This window comes from Trichomycterus rosablanca, chromosome 3, assembly GCF_030014385.1.
Source record: "Trichomycterus rosablanca isolate fTriRos1 chromosome 3, fTriRos1.hap1, whole genome shotgun sequence".
NCBI classification, from domain to species: domain Eukaryota; kingdom Metazoa; phylum Chordata; class Actinopteri; order Siluriformes; family Trichomycteridae; genus Trichomycterus; species Trichomycterus rosablanca.
In genome coordinates, this window is record NC_085990.1 from 37,029,428 (window position 1) to 37,054,099 (window position 24,672).

The following is a 24,672-nucleotide window of genomic DNA, read 5'->3' on the forward strand; positions in this document are numbered from 1 at the left end:
ATTAAAACAATTATACTGGATCAGTGGCTTAGGGCAGGGTGTAATTATTCATATTACAACACCTGCAATTAAATATTCTGCAGAGTCTATAACTCAGAGCTGCAGTATCCATCAGTCTAGCATCATACTGAAAGTTCACAACTGAGAGCAGACAAATATGTCGTGGAGCCAGGCATGCAATAACACTCTGATCATTACCTAATTTTGGCAGTTAGCTGATTATTTATGAGCCCATGTAAACAGAATTAACATCTAAATAAAATTACAATCAAAAAAAAAATCATTAACATAACATGATACAAATTTTAGAGCTTCTGGTCCATATATCTGATTTTGAACGGTTATTTCCCACCAGATGCCCTTTGTTCCTGGCCGAGTACCGCCGTTCATTTCAAATGTGTTCTTATTTCCTTTGTTTTTATTTTTGTGTTATGTCTTGATTCCTTGTTTCAGTATCTTGTTTACATCTTTTTTACCTTAGTTTTTTGACCTTTGCTTGTTTTTAGATAATTATTATGTACTTGCCCATAATAATTTTGTCTGCCTGTTACGTGATCCCTGCTTCGGCATCTGACTATGCCTCTTGGAATACTTGTAATAAATTTTTCTGACAACAGTTTTCTGAAGTACTTCCGAGCCCATGTGGCTCAATTTATCACAGTAGCATGACAGTTTCTCAAGCACGGTCGTCTGAAGGCTCAAAGGTTACACACATTCAGTAGTGGTTTCCGTTCTTGCCTTACAATAACTGTGATTTCTCCAGATTCCCTGAATCTTTTTACCATATTATGTAAAGTAGATGCAAAAAGACGTAAATTATTTAAAATCTCACACTGAGAATTGTTCTTTTTGAACTGATTGACAGTTCCCTCATGAAGTCTGGTACATTGTGGTGAGCCACGATCCATCATTGTTTGTATAGACTGAAGCTGCATCCGAAATCATACTTCCATACTGAACAGTACGCTTAAGCAGTACGCGAGAGCGGGTAGTATTCATTAAACAGTACGCGAAAAGTACCCGGATGACCTACTGCATGGGCAGCCATTTTTGAGTATGCAAGCACAGCACACTGCAGTCCCATAATCGATCCCATAATTCAACTGGAGCTGATAGATAATGGAAAGCAGAGAGTCGGCTATTTACAAGTGTAAGTAAGACAAAAATATCATAATTGTATTAAACCTGAGTAACGTTATCAGTAGCTTTGTGGAGATCTGTCCCAACTTCTTGGAGTTTTTTGCAGGTAACAATATCTAGATGTGTTCATATTTACAAACTACAATGAAGTTGATCAGTGAAAACACTGGAAATCTTTTCCTTCTACTTTTATCAGTTAAATAAAGATTCAAGAGAATGAACAAATCCCAGATTCTTCTTTTTTATTTCATTTTACAAAATTTCCAAACTTCTCTGGAAATTTTTTAATATTTTCTGTATGCATTTTCTCCCCTTTTTCTCCCTTTTAGCGCGCCCAATTGCCCGATTGTGTCATGCTTCTTCTCCACCAATGCCGATTCCCGCTCTGATTGAGGAGAACGAAGCTAACCCACGCCCCCTCCGACACATGGGCAGCAGCCGTAGGCATTTTGTCACCTACACTTTGATTAGTGCAATGCGGATCAGCACTGTGTATGGAGAGACACACCCTGACAGCACTCTTTTCCCGTCTCCGTGCAGGCGCCATCAATCAGCCAGCAGAGATCGTAATTGCATTAGTTATGAGAGAGACCCTATCCGGCTTTTTATTATCCCACCCCTATCTGAACAACAGGCCAATCGTTGTTCATGTGGCCGCTTAGCCCAGCCTCGATACAATGTATTCGAGATCCCAGCTCTGGTTCCAGCATGTGTTTTTACTGCTGCGCCACCTGAGCGGCACGAGTCTCATCATTTTTAAAGGGCTTTAAGCAGGTGGATTTGATCCAGTAAAAATAATCTTGCGTTTGAGTTATTTCCCTTATTATTCAAAGTTTTTCATTTTATTTTGATGTTTTGCCACCACTTTATCCTGGTTAGTTGTTCAACTTCCACTGACTTACTAGGCAGAATGCTGTAACCCTTCCCCCTACCAGATATAACCAATAATGTCGTTATATAGCAGCTCGCCCAGCTGATATCATCACTAGGAATTTGAACCCTGGACCGTGTGTTATAAATATAGTCATGCCAAATACTATACATTTATTTTATCTGGAAACAGAGGGGGTTACATCCCCATCAATGATTAAGTATGTGAGCTTACTCTTACAGCATGTTTAGCAGTAATGTTTGAAAATTAGCTCCTGACACCAACACAGCTGGTTTCACTGGAAGATGATGAGTATGTTTACTATGTGTACATGTTTGTCTACTGCCATGCAGGGGGCATCAAGGTTAAGTGGAAGAGGCCAGAGCATGACTTGGCATGCTGTAAAGCGGTTTGCTCGGGCACTTTGATCTCTGTCTGGCCTCTAACAGCTGTATAATTGTTCAGCTCAGTGCTATATGATATTCAGTCCCTCTTTACTATCTGAGTGATCTGTGTTTCTTGCCTGGGTGAAATGTGAATGCACCTCATTTTGTCTACCAGTTCTAAAAGAGACACTTAGTATAAGATGTTTTTGAAAGGGCTCAGTGTTTTCCCTAGAGTCAAAACTATGACTTCATGCCTCTTATCATCACACCATTGGTTGGAAATCACATAACATTCTGTGGGTCTGTCCAAAAACACAGTGAGCTCTCTTCAGACAGCTTCCCCCCCCCCTTTTTCTCCCACTTTAGCGCATTCCAATTTCTGCCCGTCAATCATCCTCCGACACGTGCACAGCAGTCAAATCTCTTATCACCTACACTTGACGAGTGCAGTGCAGTACAGCGCTGTGTACGGAGAGTCACACCCTCTACCGCACTCCTTTCCCATCTCCGTGCGGGCGCCACCAACCAGCCAGCAGAGTCGTAATCGCATTAGTCTGAGAGAGAGTCCCCATCTGGCTTAATCCCGCCCCTTATCTGAACAACAGGCCAATCGTTGTTCATGTGGTCGCTCAGCCTCAGCCGGCAAGGCAGAGCCGAGATTCGATACGATGTATTCGAGATCTCAGCTCTGGTGAACAGCGTGTGTTTTACCGCTGCGCCACCTGAGCGGCTCATAGACAGCTTTTTATGTCATCCTGCCTACATAAAACTTTTTATAAAATGCTGCCTACTGAGGTGCCTTATTTTAAAGTGATAATCTGTTTAAATAACAAGGGAGCATTCGATGCTTCCTTAGTGGTGAAGGCAATCCCAGCATTCAGTGCAGTACAACTTTTTTCACAAAAAATTACAAATGTGGTGGACGAATGCGGAGTTCTTTTTAAATGTAAATACACTTTCATTAAGTTAAAAATATAATAAAAAAATCTGTATAAAGGTGTACAAGTGTCATTTATTTGCAAATTCAGGCTCGTCAGTGACCGTTTAATCAATTTCAGTACACGGAAGGAGACGTTAGCTGACATGCTAGTGGGTTGTGCCACCCTAGCCCATTGGTTTAAATGGCCTGAGGCTAACTGTGTTAGCTTAGTAAGTGAAAACCGCGGAGACATAATTGCTGTAATCGCCGTCTAAGTAGTGTGTCTGTAGTGTAAGTCGATGTCTTATTAGTATCCTCTCTACTTAGGCAGCTTTCTAGGTAGGCAGTTGGAGGCAAGGCAGCTCACTAGGTTTTCTAACAAACCCTATGTCTTATTTTGACATAACAATGACTAAAACATAACTGGTGTCTGGTTCAGTGCAGTTTAGAATCTGGATGGGGCTAAAAGCTGATGTTTACAGGACAAGTGAATAAATAATGAAACGGTGATTTATGTAAATGTATTTTTGCTTTTCTACTTTTCGATGCCCTTGGCAATCCTCAGCTCGTTGGCTGCCGATCGACACGGTGCACTAATGGTTGGTTAGCGTGCAAGCTAATGGAAAAGCGATTAACTTGGCGTGGGAGAGCAACGCAGATACCTTTCTGCATTCCTGCCATCACTCTAATCACTGCAGTCATTTAAAAACAAGAGTTATTGCACCTGTTTAATTACTGTAATAATTGCACACAGTTTGTTTGTAGCCCAGGGGGTCCAGCACAGTGCTGCTAATGTGCACGGCGTTTCGACAAGCGCTTAATAACGTCAATGTTTTGATGTCGTTATCAGACACACATTTCCCCCTCTAGGTGGGATACATGCACCAGATGATGTGTATAAATCTGGGATGGGGGGTATCCGTTCCAGCTAACTGAGCAGGAGGAAAAATGAAGATGTGTACAATACCAGTGTGCCAGTTGGCTGTAATGAACTTAACATTAGCCATTTCATTGCTTGCTGCTAATGTTGTTCCAGACAAGCCTTATGGATAGAGAACCAATAGTTTCTCCCTTAAGGCAGACTTCAATAAGAAGGTCCCGGACAGCCCAGGCGCTGCACATTTTTCTGCTTACATTGCTTTCACACACTCATTTTACTCTCACAGTGAGCTGATTCAGGTGTGCTGGGAATGTGGAAAACACTGAAATGTGCAGTACAGGGTTAGTCCAACAGCAGGACTAGCAAATAAAAAGTCGGGATCATGCTGTTATACATGCACCCAATTTGAAATAGAATTATTATTTTGACAGTATTAAAACCTATCAAGCTGTTTAGAAATCTGAAATTAAAAAGCACAGATAAATATTTCCTCTTAGAATTCTGTATATTCAAACCATATATGCAGTAATAATAAGAATGTTAGTCAGTTTGACTGTTTTTTATAGATTATATGCAACCTGTCCCAACTTTTTTTGGAATGTGTTGCAGGCCTGAAATGCAGGAATGGATGTTTAATAACAAATGAAATGAAGTTGACCAGACAAAACATGAAATATCTTGGGTTCAAACTGTCTGCAATCAAATAAAAGTCAAAAGTAAATGTAAGGAACACTGTTTTTATTTGCATTTTCTATACTGTCCCAACCTTTTCTGATTTGGGCAATTCAGGGCTAGTAATGAGGTGAACAGGTGATTGTAATCATGGTTTGGTACAAAAGCAGCATTCAGGAAAGCCTGAGTCGTTGATGAGCAAAGATGATCAGAGGATCTCCAGTTTGTCAACAAATGCGTGAGAACATTATTGAAATGTTTAAAAACAATGAACCTCAAAGAAAGATTGGAAGGGATTTGCATATTTCTCCCTCTACAGTGCATAATATCATTAAACCATTCAAGAAATCGGGACGAATTTCAGTGCATAAAGGTCAAGGGCGCAAGCTTAAGCTGACGGCACTACATCAAGAACCACTCAACAATAGCTGATATAACCACATGGGTAAGTGATTACTTTGTCAAACCTTTGTCAAGCACTACAATACAGAGTAACAAAAGTCAAAGTAAATGTAAGAAACTCTGTGTTTGTTTATTATTTGCATTTCCATGCTGTCCCCTGTGATTTGGGGTTGTATATGCCCTCTAAGGAAGCCATAGGTAGGCAACATAAAAATCCATAAAAGTTATATTACTAACAAACAAGTCAGATTAGTGAATGACTAATTATTTGCATGCTGTGAACTGTCATATAACAGTGACACATTCCCTAAAAATGCTGAATCATAATTATCAAACGAGGCGTACTGGGAGCTGCAGCACATATGGGGCACCATGCCCTTCTCTCTGTATTTTCCACTGCAACTGCAGCAGAAAGGAGGCTGCACACCATGTGGCCTTTTCTCCCACAGACATGGCCAATTGCGCCTATTAAGCGCCTGGGCCAGACCCATGGCGCTGCCAAGAATCAATCGTGAGAGTTGAGACAAAGGGTCTGTCTAAAAACCTAGTGAGCTGCCCTGCTGCCTACTGCCTACCTATGGCAGCTGCCTAGGTAGAGAGGATTCTAATAAGACATCAAACTCATATGGCAGATTATTTAGACACACTACTTAGACAGTGATTATGGGACAGCAGTTTTCGCTTACTAAGCTAACACAGTTAGTCTTAGGCAATTCAAACCAATGGGCTGAGGGGGCACAACCCAATAGCATGCCAGCTAACATCTCCCTCAGTGTACCAAAAACAGTTAAACTGTCACTGACAAGCCTGAATTTGCAAATAAATTACACTTATACACCTTTATACAAATTATAAATCAATGAGAATTTATTTTCTCATTTTAAAATTTGTAATTTTTTTGTGAGAAATGTTGTGCTGCACTGAATGCTGGGATTGCCTTCACTGCTAAGGAAGCATCAGATGCTCCCTTGTTATTCAGTCAGATTATCGCTTAGAATTAAGGCACCTTAGTAGGCAGCACTTTAAGGCATCTAAGAATTTAGACAGCCTTCTTATGGGGAGTGCGTGTAGGATGGCATAAAATGCGTTTAAGTAGAGAGATCTCTAGGTTTTCAGACAGACCCGCAATTCAGTCAGACAAGCAATTTTGAATCAACCAATACCTTTTGAGGCTGCAGAGGGTCTAGAACCCATATCAAAAACACCAGACGTAAGGAAGGAATATCTACCTCTGCATTTTACAGCCACCCATTTGCTTACTTGATAATATAAAATGTTTAGAAATCTCTTCGCATAAAGTTCCCACAAGTAAACGCAAGCAAAAACTTCTCAAAGTTCAACAAAGCCAACAAATAGAGATGAGGTTTGTGTCCAGATACAGGTACATGTTGCCGCTTACCCCAGCATCTAAGCCTTTTACATGATCCATAGCCAAACCGCTTTCTACTAGCTGTGCCACTGAGCGCCATGCTTAAAAAATTAACTGCTAACAATACTGACTGAAAGTACTGACAGTTTATTCACATGCAGTTTTATATGAAATGTATTTTAGTTTATACAAAGAACCTCTGGCAGCGCTCATCATTTCGTTAATCTAAGGACGAATTAAATCATATCGAAGAGCTTTGAGCCACGACAGGCGACTCCAGGATGAGGAAATGATGCTATCTATAATGCAAACCCGGTTTCACCATTACACAGCTCACTAGTCGCCATGCAGTATTTTCCTCACAATGCCAAAGTGGAATATGACAGTACGAATGAGTATCTTTCTGCCATGTCTTTGCTTCGTTTCTGTCTACCACATGAAAAATCTGTCTCATTGGCGGTGTTTTGAAAAGGTCAATGGCAAACGGGTTAAAGCAAATCACCAATGCATCAAATCTGTGTGGTGCGCATCACTCATGGCAACACAGTGGCAAGGTAAGCAGCACCATCACACTCCATAGGAAACAACGGCACAGTCAGCGCAGAAGTGGTTTTGCTGTGTATAATGTAAACATAGCCTTACTGTGTTATACATGTGTAATATTATAAACAGTGAGTGTGTTTGGGAACCAGGATCAACATCCTGGTGAGTCTGATGCTTTCCAATTTGCTGTTGATGTAAATTCACAGCAGGTAAGTCTTTCTCATTACCCCCTTTAATTACCTCTGATGTAGTACTCCAGTTATAGTCATAAATATAAGACAGTAAGACAGTACAGTAACTGAGCTTCAGGTACTCACCAGCACATTTGGTCCTGGCACGCAGCGGTGGACCAGGAGCTCCAGTGCCTCCCTCATTAGGCCTGGTGAGAAGAACGCTGATCTCATACTCGGTGTCTGGGTCGAGGTGGCCAATCTTATGGTTCGCTTTGTCCACTGGCTGGTTGTCGATCAGGCTTCCAGACATGGTGCGGTACTCCACCTCCTTCTCAATGATGGGGCCATCGCCATTGATTGAGTTAGCATTGAGCTGGATCCACAGGTAGGTGGCACCAACAGCAGTCAGTTGTGGTGGTGCAATAGGGATTGGAGGTTCTGGAATAAAAAAAAAAGGTGTTTTTTATTACCACCTTTTTAATGATAGGTTTTAATAGTAAATGCGGACAGTGGTAAATATTAGGTAAATTACATTGTTATGAATGTGGCATTGACTTGCAAGGGGTTTCAAGCTTAGCATCACTGAGACTGAGACATACTGTATCACTGAGTGAATGTATGTCAACTCTTCGAGAAAAATTGACATATTTGAGATGCACAGTTTGTTCAAATGTATGTAGACACCCCTTTGAATTGTCTAAACTCAAGTTCAGGTGTTTATGCACACCCAGTACTAAATTTGAATACAATTAAACATATTAAATAATAGATATGCTTCTGACTTTGTGGCAACAGTAATAATTACTTTTCCCCCAAAAACATTTATTTAAAGACATACAGTGGATTTAAAAAGTATTTGAACCCACTGACTTGTTGCCCCCTTTTAGTTTTAAAAACTAAAACTTGTGAGTTTTGCTCACAAAAGTTGTAACATGCCCACCTGCCAGGTCAATATTGGTTGGCAGGGGGCATGGAGGTGCAGATTAACTGAAAGTGCAGCTCTCTTTAAACCACACTTAAAAGCATTCTGTGCCTTAAGTGTGATTTGCCTTAGCTGCTGGGTAGCTCTACATAAGCGACCTTCAAACTCAGCACAGTGCTGTGTTCTTGTTTTGTTGTTCTCAGCTTGTTGCCTGGTTGTTTGTCTGCTATGCCAGGCTGAATATCTGAGTCCAGTCTGTCTTCCAAGCAGGTTTGTTAAAGCATATGCCTTTTACTCAACAGTGGCTTCCATCTGGCCACCAGAACAATGAAAAGAACAAGCAAATTTCCTCACAAACAATGACTAGAACTAAGGATTAAACCCAGGTCACATGACTCATGTGTAGTCACAGCATTTTTTACAAGGGCAAAGCTGACTTTTATATGGAACTTTCCTAATTTGGAACTCATAATGTGGTTTCATTGTCTGAATATAGTTAGCATGCTTGTTTCAGTGTCACACATCTCATTATTCTGTGATCTACCTGGAAGCTGCTCCTGCAGGACCTCATTGCAATTTTTAATCACTATCTGTTCTAGCAGGTACGCAGACTACCATGCTAGAACCGCGCCTCAGGGTTCAGTCTAAGAGAGGGCAATTAAGTGATTATGTGTGATCTTCTTACGAAGCCTGTGTTCTTCATTTAGAGTGTGAGCTGCTGATAGAAGACAGTTTACACAGACGTAGCGACTTAAACCAATTAATTTTCTGACCTTCATCGGTTTAGATTTGGAGCTGAAATGTATTACTCATCACCCCTCTGGTCCTGTTCCATTTAACCGTTGACCTATTTTAGTGGGGTTTTATTATAACACACACACACGCACACACACACACACACACACACACACACACACACACACACACACACACACACACACACACACACACACACACAGACTTATCTTACTGAAGGTTTGTCTACTATCCATTAGAGCACAGAAGAGAACTCTATTAAAGTAAATAAGAATCTAAAGTCAATTTGATTATGTATCTGGGGGAACATGTGTAATTTTATAATGTCTGATTTAATATCTCTGAGTGACGTTGCTTTTCTAATGGAAACCTGATTTGTTGAATGGAGCTGCAATTTTAAATCTGGTTTCATTTTGCCCTTGAGTCTCTTCATCTTTAATACAAAGGGCAGCATTTAGGAAATTACCGGCGTAGATCTGAACTGAACTACATGCCATGAACTAATGAAGAGATAAAATTGTTCCCTCTTTAACTAGAGCCTGAGAGCTGGTGCAAGTTGAGGTAACCCGGAATGTCTGTGGTATGGAAGAAAACATGGAATATGATATTGATTTGAACCACAGAGAGCGGCAATTACAGCTGAGGTAATGGGGCATCCGTCTTCCTGACAGACGTGTCCAGGTGTGACCAGAGTCATGTGCTACTGGGTGATGGTAAAAAACAACACTGTCCTTCTCCATTCCTTTCTGCCAGATAGGTTGGAGTAAAACTAGCCAGTTGTAGGGGTCTATGGCTAAGTCCTTGTAAGATGCATGAAAAAAACATCTTCAACTGTTGACATCATGCACATGTTTCAAAAGCACAACTACAGCACGGGCTGGTTCAATTCGCCATGAGAATGGAGCATTCTGAAGATGATAGAAAAAAACACAGTGTTTCTTACATTTACTTTGACTTTTATTCCATTGCAGACAGAATGAACCTGAGATATTTCATGTTTGGTCTAGTCAGGCACTACTATACAGAGTTATATTCCCAAATGCCACCTAAAACTTTACTGTGCCGAAAGAAAGCCTTATGTTAACCACATCCAGAAGCAACGTCAAGTTCTCTGGGCTTGGAGGCATCTATGATGGACCATCACACTGTGGAAATGTGTATTGTGGTCAGAAAAAAAAAAAATCGATGCCATGTGCTCCAGACCAGAGTTGTAAAGGACTACACAGACTGTTATCAACAACAAGTCCAAAAGCCAAGGTCTGTCATTGTATGGGACTGTGTCAGTGTCCCTGGCAAAGGTAATCTACACTTCTGTGATGGCAGCATTAATGCAGAAAAGTACATTGAGATCTTAGAGCAACATATGCTGCCTTCAGGACGTCATCTTTTTCAGGGACGTCCGTGCATTTTTCAACAAGACAATGCAAAACCAACTGCTGCACACATTACAAAGGCATGGCTGTGTAAGAAGAGGGTAAGGGTACTGGACTGGCCTGCCTGCAGTCCTGACCTCTCCTAAATAGAGAATGTGTGGAGAATTTTTAAACTAAAATGTGACGACAACAACCCTGCACTGTTGCACATCGTAGGACGTGTTTGTAAGAAGAATTGGACAAGATAAAATCTAAAACACTAAATCGTTTGGTATCCTCGGTGCCGAAACCTCTTTCAAGTGTGGTGAAAAGGAATGGCAACATTACAAAGTGGTAAATGCTTTACTGTCCCAACTTTTTTTTTTATGTGTTGCAGGCCTATAACACAGGAATGGATGTACAGTATATTAACAAATGGCATAAACTTGACCAGAGAAAATATGAAATATCTTGGGTACTGAAATATCTTTGCATACTGTGCAAACTTTTTTAAAAGTTAATTTACACACATATTTAGATTAATACAGACTTGTACATTATAGAGCAAGAAGATTAAGAGTAGAAGATTAATGTTTATTTGTGCTACACAGGTCTTACAAAAACTAGAATAATATATTTTGGACTAGTTGATAAAGTAAATAATTCACAGTTTAGAACAAGCAAAAAGAAAATCTACTTTGTGTAAATGTACACTTGTGTTCACAGAGCAAAGCAACTTTAATATCAACCTTCTCGTTTGCTGTGTTCCTGCACGTTTATGTGCTGAACTGCTCTAACAGTACATGTTCACTGCAGTACGGTGGGGGGTTAGTCTAAACTAACATGTTAGAAGCGAAAATGAATCTCTTCAGTCAGCTAATTAGGAAGCAGCAAATTGTAATTTATGTAGAATCACAAGAGTAGAACTGAAATAGGTCAATGTGTTTGTCTTTCATGTAAAGAAAATCTGTTTGCAAAGTTGTCTGGGATGGTTGGCTGGTTCACATAACTGTCTCTCTCCCCATGGACTGATATTCAATAGCTTTATTAGCCCCTGAAAGAAAACTGATCTTGCACATACAAGAGGCTCAGCAGGTGTGAAGAGCAAACAAGAAGCGAAGTGCAAACAAGGTGTAAGGCCAAACAAGGCTTTATAGCCTCCAGACTTTTTTGTCCTCTATGACTGTATCTTTATCTGCACCCAAACATATGACGTGGCCTCCCTGTCAAAACACAAGCCTCTATGCCCGTCTCCATTGCTCTACAATATTGCATTTAGCAATTTCACCGTCTTTCCTTCTTGTTCTGGCACATGTAAGCCAGCTCCCTGTGGCCCTGTTTGCCATCTCAATTTCAGCCTAGCCGAGACAGAACAGGTGTAGATGTCCACAGTGAGGAGGGAGAGGTACAGTCTCCAAAAAAACCCACACATTTCATGTCAAAATGACATTTCAATCTGGCCAGGAAACACAATTCAAAGCAGAGACTGTATGGTGGATTATACAGACAGCAGTGCATCAATGGTTCTATTCTGTCCCTGTGTCACTGAGGTCAAGGGAGTTGTAAGAAAAACGGCTGGTAAACTTTTTTTTTTCCATGCTTCAATGCTGCATCTAACCACAAGTCATCAGATCAGAACTGAACTCATGTAAATGTACATGAATATTGATCATTTCTAGGATGGAATAAAGTCACTGTCAGCAACCATTTGTTTAAAGGCAACGGGCAATGACCCAGAAAAAAGCAGAGTGGAATGGAAATGCTAGAGAAAAAAAACAAAACAATAATAATAATAATAATAATAATTAGGAAAGGCCTCAAAAACAGCTGGGAAAGAGGCACGATTACTGCTAAGTTACACCACCTTTCCTATTAATTACACCTTTTATTATTTTGGGAACTGTTGATACTAATTGTTGCAGTTTTGCACGTGGAATTTTGCCCAATCTTGCCTAACAGAAGATTTCAACTACTTAACAATTTATAGTTTTTTATTACATATATATTACTCTTCATATTACTGAGATAAGGTAATTATCCATCACCCCAACCCACCTCAAAAATGATTCTTGTTATTAAATTTTTGAAAATGGCACAGCTTTTCCAGAAATGAGGTTTGTAGCTTTTACTACAGATATTATACTACAGTTAGGTTTCACGTTACAGGATTTGGGCAGTGTCAGCACTGCGGTTATGGTACAGGATATTGTTTAGAAGGTCTCTGGTTAATGTTCCAGCACTGCCAAGTTGCCAGTGCTGAGTCCCTGAGCAAGGCCCCTAACTCTCAATTGACTAAATTGTATTCGGTCATAATTAAAAGTTTCTTTGAATAAAAAGTGGCTACTAAATGTTTTCAGTGTAAATGTACAATTTACATTTAAATGTAGATTGCACTTTATATATCATACGATAGTTACATTATTTTTACTTTAGATATACTACAGTTAGATTTCAGCTGATAATATACAATAACTATAATAAAAGTGTTCACACTTCATACAGTTACACAAATCTACAGTTACACTTCATATTAAATATCATAACATTTCAAAATCGAATTACACCAACAACGATGTTCAAGGGTGATTTATAAGTATCCCTGTCTGTATGAATGTAATATTAACTAACATTTATACAGGTCTTTTGTTGAAGTGTGTAGTGTGTATACATTTTGCCCCCCCCCCCCCCCCCCCCCCCCCCCCCCCCCAATTAGATTTTACCACAGTTAGATTTTACTTGTCATTTCATAGTTAGATGTTGATTTAGATATTGCACTACAGTTACCTTAAACACAATATTAGATTTAATTTATTCTTTTATATCACTGTTGAAGACATACAACAAAAGCATTATGTTCTTCAGAAGAATTAAAGCTCTAGTGGGATTATCACAGTAAAGTGTAGTATTAAACAGGATGAACACAATGTGTTAGGTTCTACACAAAAGTGTGTGGCTGAAAGGGTTATTCTTTACCGTTAAAATGTCATGACACAGCCAGTACACCCAAGATATCCTGCAGTGGCTGGCTAGTCATGACTGCCATGTACACAAACAGTTGCTGCTGACCACAGTAAGTTTGTAAGCTCACAGCTGTGTGTCTCCATGCCACTGCACCTGGCAGACATACCAGCTTACTAAATCTGATTTCGTAATTTGCTATGTTTAGAAATACATGACCATATAATTTCTAATGTAATCCCATTTTCCTGTGTGAAGCTGCCAGTTTACTGGATCAAGTAACCTGTATGTTATTTTGAGAATGTGGTCACTCTAACTGGCTACTCTGTTATTTGCGTTTGGTTTGATCTGGTTCCACAAACTTGTTGATTCAATGCTGAGAACTTAATACAGTTGCATGGCAAATTAAGTTTAAAGTGCAAAGCACTGAATGCTTCAAACATCTATCAGGATAAATCCTATTTTTATGAAGTGACCTAGCCGATTATCTATGTAGACGCCTGTCTGGCTGAGATTGAAGCCATTGATCTCAGCAGTAGTGGACTAGCATATTTTACCACTGCATCACCTAAGCACCTGTGGTAAAGATGGAGCTCAATGAGTAAAAAATAATAATGTTTTAATAAATTACAAAATGTTATAAGCTTAAGATTAGTCAAATAAAATTAAAAACAAAAATATGTCCTCTGATTGTTATGTAAAAAATAATAAAGTAAGAAGAAAAAAAAAGAAAAAAATTAAAATCAAAAGTTGGGAGTCTATTTATTCTGGAAGTCCCAAGTGCCACAAGAAAAAAGTGAGCTTAATGCCTGGTAATGTTATAGACATTATTGGCCAAGAGTCCAAGAGAACAAAACTGGCCTTGCTTTTGGGTGGAAAGGAAGGCATTTCTCTGACCTCTATTGATCAAAATGATACTAGTCATCATCTCTGAGATGATGTGTGTGAGTGGTAAAGTTGTTCTCTTTCCCTTTATCACAACATATGAACATTAATTCAAAAAGTACTTTTTTAAAGCTAAAGTTAGCACTCTCCCAATTTGGGTAAACTTGGTTAAAAAAACATGAACAAGAACAAGGTAAATAGGAAAACTTTTCCTTCCTTTCTTTCTTTTCCTTCCTTTCTTCTTTCCTTCCCTCCCTCCTTTCCCTTCCTTCCCTCCTCTCCTCCCCTTCCCTTCCTTCCTTCCTCTCCTCCCCTTCCCTTCCTTCCCTCTCTCCCTTCCTTTCCTTCCTTCCCTCCCTCCCTTCCTTTCCTTCCTTCCCTTTCTTTCCCTTTGCTTCCCTTCCTTCCTTCCCTCCCTCCCTCCCTTTCCTTCCTTCCCTTTCTTTCCCTTTGCTTCCCTTCCTTCCTTCCTTCCCTGCCTCCCTGCCTTTCCTTCCTTTCCTTCCTTCCCTTCCTTCCTTCCTTCCTTCCTTCCTTCCTTCCTTCCCTGCCTCCCTGCCTCCCTTTCCTTCCTTCCCTCCCTCCCTCCCTCCCTTTCCTTCCTTCCCTCCCTCCCTCCCTCCCTCCCTCCCCTTCCTTCCCTCCCCCCCCTTCCTTCCCTCCCTCCCCTTCCTTCCCTCCCTCCCTCTCCTTCCTTCCCTCCCTCCCTCTCCTTCCTTCCCTCCCTCCCTCTCCTTCCTTCCCTTTCTTTCCCTTTGCTTCCCTCCCTTCCTTCCTTCCTTCCTTCCTTTTTTCCTTCCTTCCTTTTTTCCTTCCTTCCTTCCTTCCTTCCTTCCTTCCTTCCTTCCCTCCCTGCCTCCCTTTCCTTCCTTCCCTCCCTCCCTCCCTTTCCTTCCTTCCCTCCCTCCCTCCCTTTCCTTCCTTCCTTCCCTCCTTCCCTCCCTCCCCTTCCTTCCCTCCCTCCCTCTCCTTCCTTCCCTTTCTTTCCCTTTGCTTCCCTTCCTTTCTTCTTTCCTTCCCTCCCTCCCTCCCTTTCCTTCCTTCCTTCAATTTCTTTCTTTGCTTTTCTCTTTCCTTCATTCCTTTCCCTTTGCTTCCCTTTCTTTCTTCTTTCCTTCCCTCCCTCCCTCCCTTTCCTTCCTTCAATTTCTTTATTTCCTTTTCTCTTTCTTTCCTTTTCCTTCCTTTTCTTTCTCTTTCCTTCATTCCTTTCCCTTTCTTTCCTTACTTTCCCTTTGCTTCCCTTCATTTCTTCTTTCCTTCCCTCCTTCCCTTGCTCCCTTTTCTTTCCCTTCCTTCCTTTCCCATCCTTCCTTACTTCATTCCCTCCCTGCCTTTACTTACTTCGTTCCCTTCTTTCCCTTCCTTGTCCATTTCATTCTCTCACTTTTCCAGCACTGCACATAAAGAAGCAAAAACACCTGTGCCAACTCCAGGTGTGTGTTCCTATACCAGTGTGTGTGTGCTGGTGTCTGGTAAAGGCTGAAACAAAGTCTATGTGAAGTGTGTGAATGATTTATGACTCCCATCATTCTGTCTCAGAAGGCTTGGTCAGCTTCGTTAACCTGCAGGCTGTCCTGTTGTGCTGCCCTTGGCCAACTCTTCGTGGCGCTGCACCGAGCACAGCAGGTATCGGTCCTGCCCAACGTGTTTAACCGCTGTTCTTAATGAGAGGCATCAGCCTCACAAACCAAACAGGTTGTGTTCAACGAGCGCATCAGGTGCGATGCTCGGATATGGGCTATTGTTTAATTGAGAGATGTGGCACAGCCTAGGCTGCAGAAAACGTATTCGGGGCAGATAATGGGAAGAAGTTGTTTCCGTGGTAATGCACTCCAATTACTAGCTCATAGAAGTGCCACCTTCTGTACTGGTGCCTAAATAATGATGAATAATGCGAGGAGGTGCAGGAAAAGCACGCTCTGCTGCCTGTGAAAAATCAGCGCAAGATTTAGAGCTGAACACTCCAGCACGTTTCAGTTCATTTACATTGACAGCTCTCATATATATCAAATATACCAATGACTGCGCGCACACACACACACACCTACAGAGAGAGAGCGAGAGAGAGCGAGAGAGAGAGCAATTGATTTTACTGTAAAATATAAAACACAAATTGATAATTAATCAGTGATTCGAAGCAATAAGAGGCAAATATATCACCCTGCCATATGGCTTTTTTTATTCTGTTTGTGCATTTTTGTCTTCTTTTCTCCCAATCTAGCCATATCTAATTTTACAGTTGTGGTTTTCCTCAACTGCTGCCGAACCCTATCTTACCATGGAGGGCTATACCTAAGGCCCTATTAAATTTAAGGGAAAATTTCACAGTCATTCATAAATTGAATGACAGAATCAATGGAAGCTACAATACACAGCACAGCCTACCTTAATAGCTATCTCTCAAAGACGAAAATACTTGTCCATGTTTTGACACCCCCTCTGCATCGGTTGGGAGTTTCCAAATGTTTAATCGCTAAACACAAATCTTACATTTTGAATTTCATATTTCACAGGAAACAGCTCCTTTTACGGGAAACGACTCATTTCACGGTCCATGACTCGATTTTTACATCCGTGAATTAGATAGGGTCTTAGCTATACCTGAAACATGCTTCCTTTTACATGTGTGCTCTTCCCAACCGCTTCTTTTCCCATGCCAGAGCCAGGTTCACAAAGAAACAATATCGCATACAAACTCTGTTCTCCATTATTCAAAGTCTCTGTGCAGGTGCATATGATCATCCAACAGAGGCCACAATTGCAGCAGTAAAAAGGAATCCTTCGACCATTCCTCCCAGAAGACACAGCCAATCATGTCTGTATAGGCGCCCAGGTGGCTCAAATTGAAGCAGTAGTAAGCTAGTGCATTAGACCACTGCAATGTTAGGCTATACTAGACTGTAACATGCAGGAAGGGAACAATCTCTGTCTCAGCTTTCAAGAATCAATGTGGTGGTCGATGATTTAGCAGTGATAAGGCTGTCTAGCAGTTAGTGTGTTACAGCTGTTTAATTCATTATAAGTAAGCTGATCCCTTTTAAAATACAGCTGTTGGTAATTAAAAAAAAACAACTGGTAATACATTATTAGCATTATTAGGTACAAAAAAATCAATTCTATATAAACCATTAATACTATGCTTATGCTTAGTAATGGTTAGTTGCCAGGATCTGCTGTATTCACCACTTATTTGCTGATCTGTTAGTTTAGAAACAATCACTAATATGTATTCAGTATTCTAAAGTGTTACACAGCTGTGCATTATTGTAATACCACTATGCTTACAACTAGCCCTAACCCTTGTTGAAGTGGAAAGCAACAATTGTGCAAAACAATTGTACAAATGTGCAAATCTGTACTGGCTGGCAGAGATAGAAAAGCCTATAATTTATTTATTTATCTGTTTGCCTGAGATAATTTTAACAGCCATTTTATTTGAGCCAAAAATATGTTGTAATGGTAATCCTTCCAGGCATGAAGTCCATTCATTCATTCATTATATTTTATTTTTTCATTTATTCATTCATCTGTATTTTTTTTTCTTTCAGCTGCTGCTGTATTTAGGGGTCACCACAGCAGATCTGGTCTGCATACCAGACTTGGCACAGGTCTACGCCAGATGCCCTTCCTGATGTAGCCCTCCTATTTTTATCCGGACTTGGGACTGGCAATAAAAGCGAACTTAAGTGCAAACAAGATTAAATATCACAAAGTTGAATTATCTACCATGTGCTACATAATTCAGCTATAGCAGATATGTTTGCAGATTTGAATAATTGAAAAATGAAAGCGCTGTCTGTAGTCTAGTCATCTGTAACCATCTGTAACCATCTGTAACTCACTTTAATAATGAGTAAGTAACCAGAGTAACAATGCTTTTAATGACCAATAAAAATAATTTTACAGCCTCTTTGGTATGTCACTATAGATCACATCGCATGTACCAGGTTGTTCACCTGTAACCTTTATTCCTCTAATAAATGTACTTACTTTTAATTAATAAAAACTCTGTGAGCCTGAACAATTAATAACATTAATGATAAATGTATTATAATTTATAAAATAAATATAAAAAATAAATTAATAAAATAAATAAATTATGCATTTTATCATAAGCATTTATGGCAGAAACATCTTAAAGCAACTTGACAATACAATAATAAAAATAATAATAATAATAATAATGCACAAAAAATGCAGACACACAGAGAAGTTTGCATATGCACTCTCTATAAAAAAACTTACACAACTTTTTCTTCCTCTGTTTTTGCAGTGTGCAAGTCTTTTACTTTCATGCACATACAGTTAAAACCACTACTTTACAGTTTGCTGATGGAAATAATAACAGTCAAAATCTGGCAGCCAGACTATAAAACTGCTACTGAAAACTGAGAAGTAAGAAGTTTGTCTTTGCTTGGGCCACACACATTTCACTGTTAAACAAATTACAGTACTCAAGTGGGAGAAGTTGGATGTTTTATGATTTACAACTTAATGATTTTCTCACTCAGATGGAAAAGTACTTCAATGCAGCTCCTTTGTTTATGTGTCAGACTTAAGAAACCCTTTAGCACCATTCTCTTATTTTCAGACTGTGGTAGTGAGCTAAATAATGTATTATTAACATATCTCTTATAATTGTTTTATGTTTAAGTCTAATGTAAAGTTTTAACTTGATTTAAAAATCAAGTTCTAATTTACGTTTCAAAAGTAATTGTGTTAGTGAATAACTTGTGATGATGCCATCTTTAAAAAAAAAAAAGTAACTAGTAGTTAATAACTCAAATTTTTAAAGCAGTTTTAACAACACATTTTTTTTCTTTTTTGTTTCCTTCAGCCGCTCACGTATTCGGGGTCGCCACAGTGGATGATTCTGCTCTGCTTACCTGATTTGACATTTGCCAGATGTTCTTCCTGATGCAACAGTCTTTATGTTATCTCAGCTTGGGGCACCCCCACTCCACCCCCTCTGACATAGCCTATCATGTCTGTGTCGACGCGTGACCGTCCAGTAGCACTGCTGAGATTCAAACCCCAGATCTCAGCGGTAGCAGGCTAGCGTAATTTACGGCTGAACCTCCCAAGCACCCCTCGTGAAAATACCCTGAATTTCCTCAACAGCACCAGTGATTATTGTTGTACTAAGTTTACTTCTCTATTGTACTGGCAATTTTAACAGCTTGACCTGTAAATCAATAGTTTTGTTAGAAAGAAGTGTTACATTGAAGGCAGTTTAGAGAGTTCAGAATAAGAATGAAATTGAGTAAGTGTGGGGGTGTAGAGTTGGTCTGACATAATCCAGAGAGTGCAGCTGATTTACGAACTGAACACCACTTACTGCAATACACTGGAAAATTTCACAAATGAGCTGAGCACTTGGTGAAAAATGTAGATTTATATTAAAGGGAAACACCCATGTTTAATTTATTTTTTATGTTAGTGTCAACTACAGTGGGGTCAAAAAGTATGTAGTCAGCCACTGACTGTGCAAGTTCTCCTACTTAGAAAGATGAGAGAGGTCTGTAATTATCATCATAGGTACACTTCAACTATGAGAGACAAAATGAGAAAAAAAATCCAGGAAATCACATTGTAGGATTTTTAAAGAATTTATTTGTAAATTATGGTGGAAAATAAGTATTTGGTCAATAACAAACAAGCAAGATTTCTGGCTCTCACAGACCTGTAACTTATTCTTTAAGAAGCTCTTCTGTCCTCCACTCGTTACCTGTATTAATGGCACCTGTTTGACCTCGTTATCTGTATAAAAGACACCTGTCCACAGCCTCAAACAGTCAGACTCCAAACTCAACCATGGCCAAGACCATCACCAGTGAATCTAAAATAGGCAAGCAGGTTGGTGTGAATAAATGAACTGTGGGAGCAATTGTAAGAAAATGGAAGACATACAAGACCATTGATAATCTCCCGTGGGGTCAAAATGATCATGAGAACAGTGAGCAAAAATCCCAGAACTACACGGAGGGACCTGATGAATGACCTGCAGAGAGCTGGGACCAAAGTAACAAAGGGACCATCAGTAACACACTATGCCGAGAGGGACTCAAATCCTGCAGTGCCAGGCGTGTCCCCCTGCTTAAGCCAGTACATGTCCAGGACCATCTGAAGTTTGCCAGAGAGCATATGGATGATCCAGAAGAGGATTGGGAGAATATCATGTGGTCAGATGAAACCAAAATGGAACTTTTGGTAAAAACTCAACTCGTCATGTTTGGAGGAAGAAGAAGAATGCTGAAGAACACCATACCTACTGTGAAGCATGGGGGTGGAAACATCATGCTTTGGGGCTGTTTTTCTGCAAAGGGGACAGGATGACTGATCCGTGTTAAGGGAAGAATGAACGGGGCCATGTATCGTGAGATTTTAAGCCAAAACCTCCTTCCATCAGTGAGAGCATTGAAGATGGAACGTGGCTGGGTCTTCCAGCATGACAATGATCCCAAACACACCGCTCGGGCAACGAAGGAGTGGCTCCGTAAAAAGCATTTCAAGGTCCTGGAGTGGCCTAGCCAGTCTCCAGACCTCAACCCCATAGAAAATTTGTGGAGTCCGTGTTGCCCAGCGACAGCCCCAAAACATCACTGCTCTAGAGGAGATCTGCATGGAGGAATGGGCCAAAATACCAGCTTACAGTGTGTGCAAACCTGGTGAAGACTTACAGGAAACATTTGAACTCTGTCATTGCCAACAAAGGTTATGTTACCAAGTATTCAGTTGAACTTTTGTTATTGACCAAATACTTATTTTCCACCATAATTTACAAATAAATTCTTTAAAAATCCTACAATGTGATTTCCTGGATTTTTTTTTCTCATTTTGTCTCTCATAGTTGAAGTGTAGCTATGATGAAAATTACAGACCTCTCTCATCTTTCTAAGTAGGAGAACCTGCACAGTCAGTGGCTGACTAAATACTTTTTGGCCCCACTGTATCTATCTGTGGATCTCATTGTTAATTTTAAGGTAAGAATATATAATATTTGAAAGCCTTTTTTATTATTAAAAACAGCCAAATGGAAACATTTCCTTTGATATCAATTGACTGGCTCATTTTAGCCTTAATTTTCTAGTCATTTGCAACATCTTGGGGGTTGGGTCTGCTTTCACCTGGAAACACTGGCCGCCAGGCAGGAATATCCTGGTCAGGGCGCCAATCCACTGCATGGTTTCAGCCGTCTCTTGAGTCAGACATAGCCAATCATGTCAGTGTAGACACACAGCCGGCCTATAGACTGCTGAGATTCATACCTGGATCCAGTGTAATGGACCGTAGTCAATTACACTAGCTTTCAGCTGGTAAATCTGTCAAATACCTTTGTAGCAATCTCTGAGATAATAAAATAAAGACTGTAGTGTGTCAGTGAACACTTACGTTTTACAATGAGCTCAGCGTAGCTCGACACGCCCACTCCTTTGTCTGACTGGACAATGCAGCGGTAGCGGCCTGAATCCCCCTTAGTGGTGTTTACCACATCGAATGTGGCCATGTAGCGCCTAAGGTTCACCGGCTTAGTGTCCTTCATTGGTGCTTCTCTACCCCCAATACCCTGAGAAGAACGAGAAAAACTTTAAACATTCTTATTAAGGATAGATAGATTGATTATAACTATAGCTATGGTATTAGGTCTATCTACATAGTAATACATACATAACAATAATAATAATAATAATAACATATAAAATAAATAACTATATAAGGCTATATTGGTATATAATTATGCAGATATGTGTGAGGTAGAAAGTTTTATGTAAAGTGCAGGTGCAAATGATAAATGATAATAAATAATAGGTCCAGTGGTGTTATTGGTGTAGTGTTGTGTTCAGCAAAATGTGGAACAATAACATGGTGAACAAACTCATCCATAAAGCAACACCCCTGCCCTGATCTGAGACTAAGTGCAAGCTCACTGTGACATTAACCAGAACATCAACATGAATAGTTTCGACAGTAATTGCAGTAAAAGCCCTTGTCTTGTGATATCTGGTCATGAGGTTTGGACATTCCTGAGAAGTGTTTAACAGGCAGCCAGGCAGCTATCAGTAGCCAAGCGAATACTCCTCTTCTGGGAACATCCACAATATTACCAAAAGTATTTGCACACCTGACCATGAGCTTGTTGGACATCTCATTTCAGAAACAAATTGTATTAATATAGAGTGACCTCTATGTGATTTTTTCAGCTATAACAGCCACTTTAAAGTATGTCAGTGGGAATTTGTGCTTCCACAAAGGGCAGTTGTAGCCTAGTGGTTAAGATACTGGACTAGTAATTAAAAGGTCGCTGGTTCAAGCCTCATCACTGCCAGGTTGTTACTGTTGGGCCCTTGAGCAAGACCCTTAACCCTCAATTGCTTAGACAATATACTGTTACAGTACTGTAAGTCACTTTAGATAAAAGAGTCTGCTAAATGCAGAAAATGTAAATGTATTTAATCATAGGCATTTGTATGACTGGACACTGATGTTGGTCAAGAAAGCCTCAATTGATGTTCCAGGTTATAGCAAAGCTCTTTAGTGGAGCTGAGGGTCAAGGCTCTGTGCAGGCCACTAGAATTTCGTTAAACCTAGCTTTTTTCACATCTTTATAGCTGTTGCTTTGTTCACAGGGGCACAGTCAGGCTAGAAAAGGAAATGACCTTCCCTAAACTGTTGCTGCAAACTTGGAAGCATAACATTGCCTTTATATAATTGATTTATAACACAAGTTAGCAACTGTTGTAGCTGAAACACATAGTTTCAATATTTAGATCTCTCAAAAGGTTTGCGGCCCAAGCCAACAGACTCCAGAGACTAAGTCTACATCAACCCATTGTTTCTAAACACTAGTCTAAACTGTTTTTTTTTTTTTTCTTTGAGTAAAACAAGCTCGCCAGGGATTCCCTACAGTTTTCAAGAAATCACACACACACGCACGCACGCACGCACGGAGGCACGCACAAAATGCATGCATCCATTCATGCATACAGACACACACCAGCATGTGCCCTTGCACATGAACGTCCACATGCTGTGGGCAGATGGGAACATTTGTTCCTCAGGAAGATTTTTTCATTACTCTCATGGGATGCATTACTCTAAATGACTGTGTTTTATTCCTGCTATTATAAAATGACCTACAGAACTGTAGAAAATGGACAACATTTTATTCAACCCTCCTCATTTAATCTGGGCTTGGGAACGGCACTGACAAATGCAAATGCTGGGCTGCTTTGGCCATTCTGTCCCTTCCCAGAAAAAGGTATTTGTGTCTGTGTAGATGCCCAACCGGCTGCTATCACCACTAAAATAGTGGGCTAGTGTGTTTAACCACTGTGCAATTTGAGCACCCAGACACTACAGACAATAAAATACTAGCTAGTAAAATGTAAAGCCATAATTAAACTGTTGTCATGCAGCAGAAATGATGTGTTACCTGTAACCAGAGTTTGTAGTTGACGTGATCCCTGGGCTGGCCGTTAATGGTACAGTGGAAAGTAGCAGTTTGTTTGGCATTAACCTCGACACCTTTGATATGCATGAAGTGTGGAGTGCTCACTGCAAAAGAAACACAGACAAGCTCTAAGCAGGAGTTTACATGTTTACACATTTATACTTGTAGATGTATTTTTATATTATGTTTCACAAGTCATTTCCTTTTCTCCAATTTTTCAGTAACCCCTTTATCCTAGTGAGGTTCAATGGTAACCACAGGTTGCTTATGGGCTTGTGCAAAAACAAGTATCAACAATTTATTCACCCCTCTGTTTTGGTGATTGTTAGGATTAACATTTGCTACAAACCTGGTGCTTGATGTTGCACCTCAACAGAAGCTGTGTGACTTTAAAAAGAAGCAGTCTTTTTATTTCTTGAGTAACCAGAATTCAAATATGTTGTAACTGTAATGTGCATTAAGTAGGGATCTTAGCGATAACCTGTTTAACCGATCGCTTCCAACAGCTGCCAGTTGATTTGAACTGAGATTTAGAGTTTGTCTTGCCTATATTACACTGTTTTCATTAAATACAATTTAAAGACTAGATATTAACCTTCGTAATGGTGTATATGTTAATTGGGGTAAGTCCAGAACTACCTAAAAACACTGTGCAAGGGCATAATTTGCCATAGACAGGTTGTCAGTCAATCAAAGTCTACCACATACCCACTGCTCAGGGCAATTTGGAGAGGCAATTTCCCTTTCCCATGTTTTGTATGGTAAAATAAAACCAGTATATTTGAAAAAACACATTAAGGCAATAGGAAGAACATACCATTTGCAGACAGTGACCAAAAGCATTGCTTGTTATCCTATCTGCTGTTGCTTAAATTATGGTCATCTTCAATAAGAAATCTGTTTCCCCCCCCTCAAGTTAAATGTTAAAATAAAACACTACCTGTATTTCATTTTAACAACCCATGCTGGGAAATCTGCAGGGATTCAACC

At 40.0% G+C, this 24,672-nt stretch overlaps 1 protein-coding gene across 5 annotated transcripts in view; it reads right to left on the reverse strand.

Annotated features, from left to right (window-relative positions):
- ptprma (protein tyrosine phosphatase receptor type Ma) overlaps nt 1–24,672 on the reverse strand; it is a 308,366-nt gene that overhangs the window by 157,403 nt on the left and 126,291 nt on the right. For all 5 annotated transcript variants that reach the window (XM_062991238.1, XM_062991237.1, XM_062991236.1 and 2 more), the window contains exons 5-7: nt 23,665–23,786; nt 21,624–21,798; nt 7,500–7,793 (exon numbers count right to left, since the gene is read on the reverse strand). In XM_062991238.1, the coding sequence (XP_062847308.1) occupies nt 7,500–7,793; nt 21,624–21,798; nt 23,665–23,786 (591 nt within the window). The remainder of the gene's footprint in view (nt 1–7,499; nt 7,794–21,623; nt 21,799–23,664; nt 23,787–24,672) is intronic.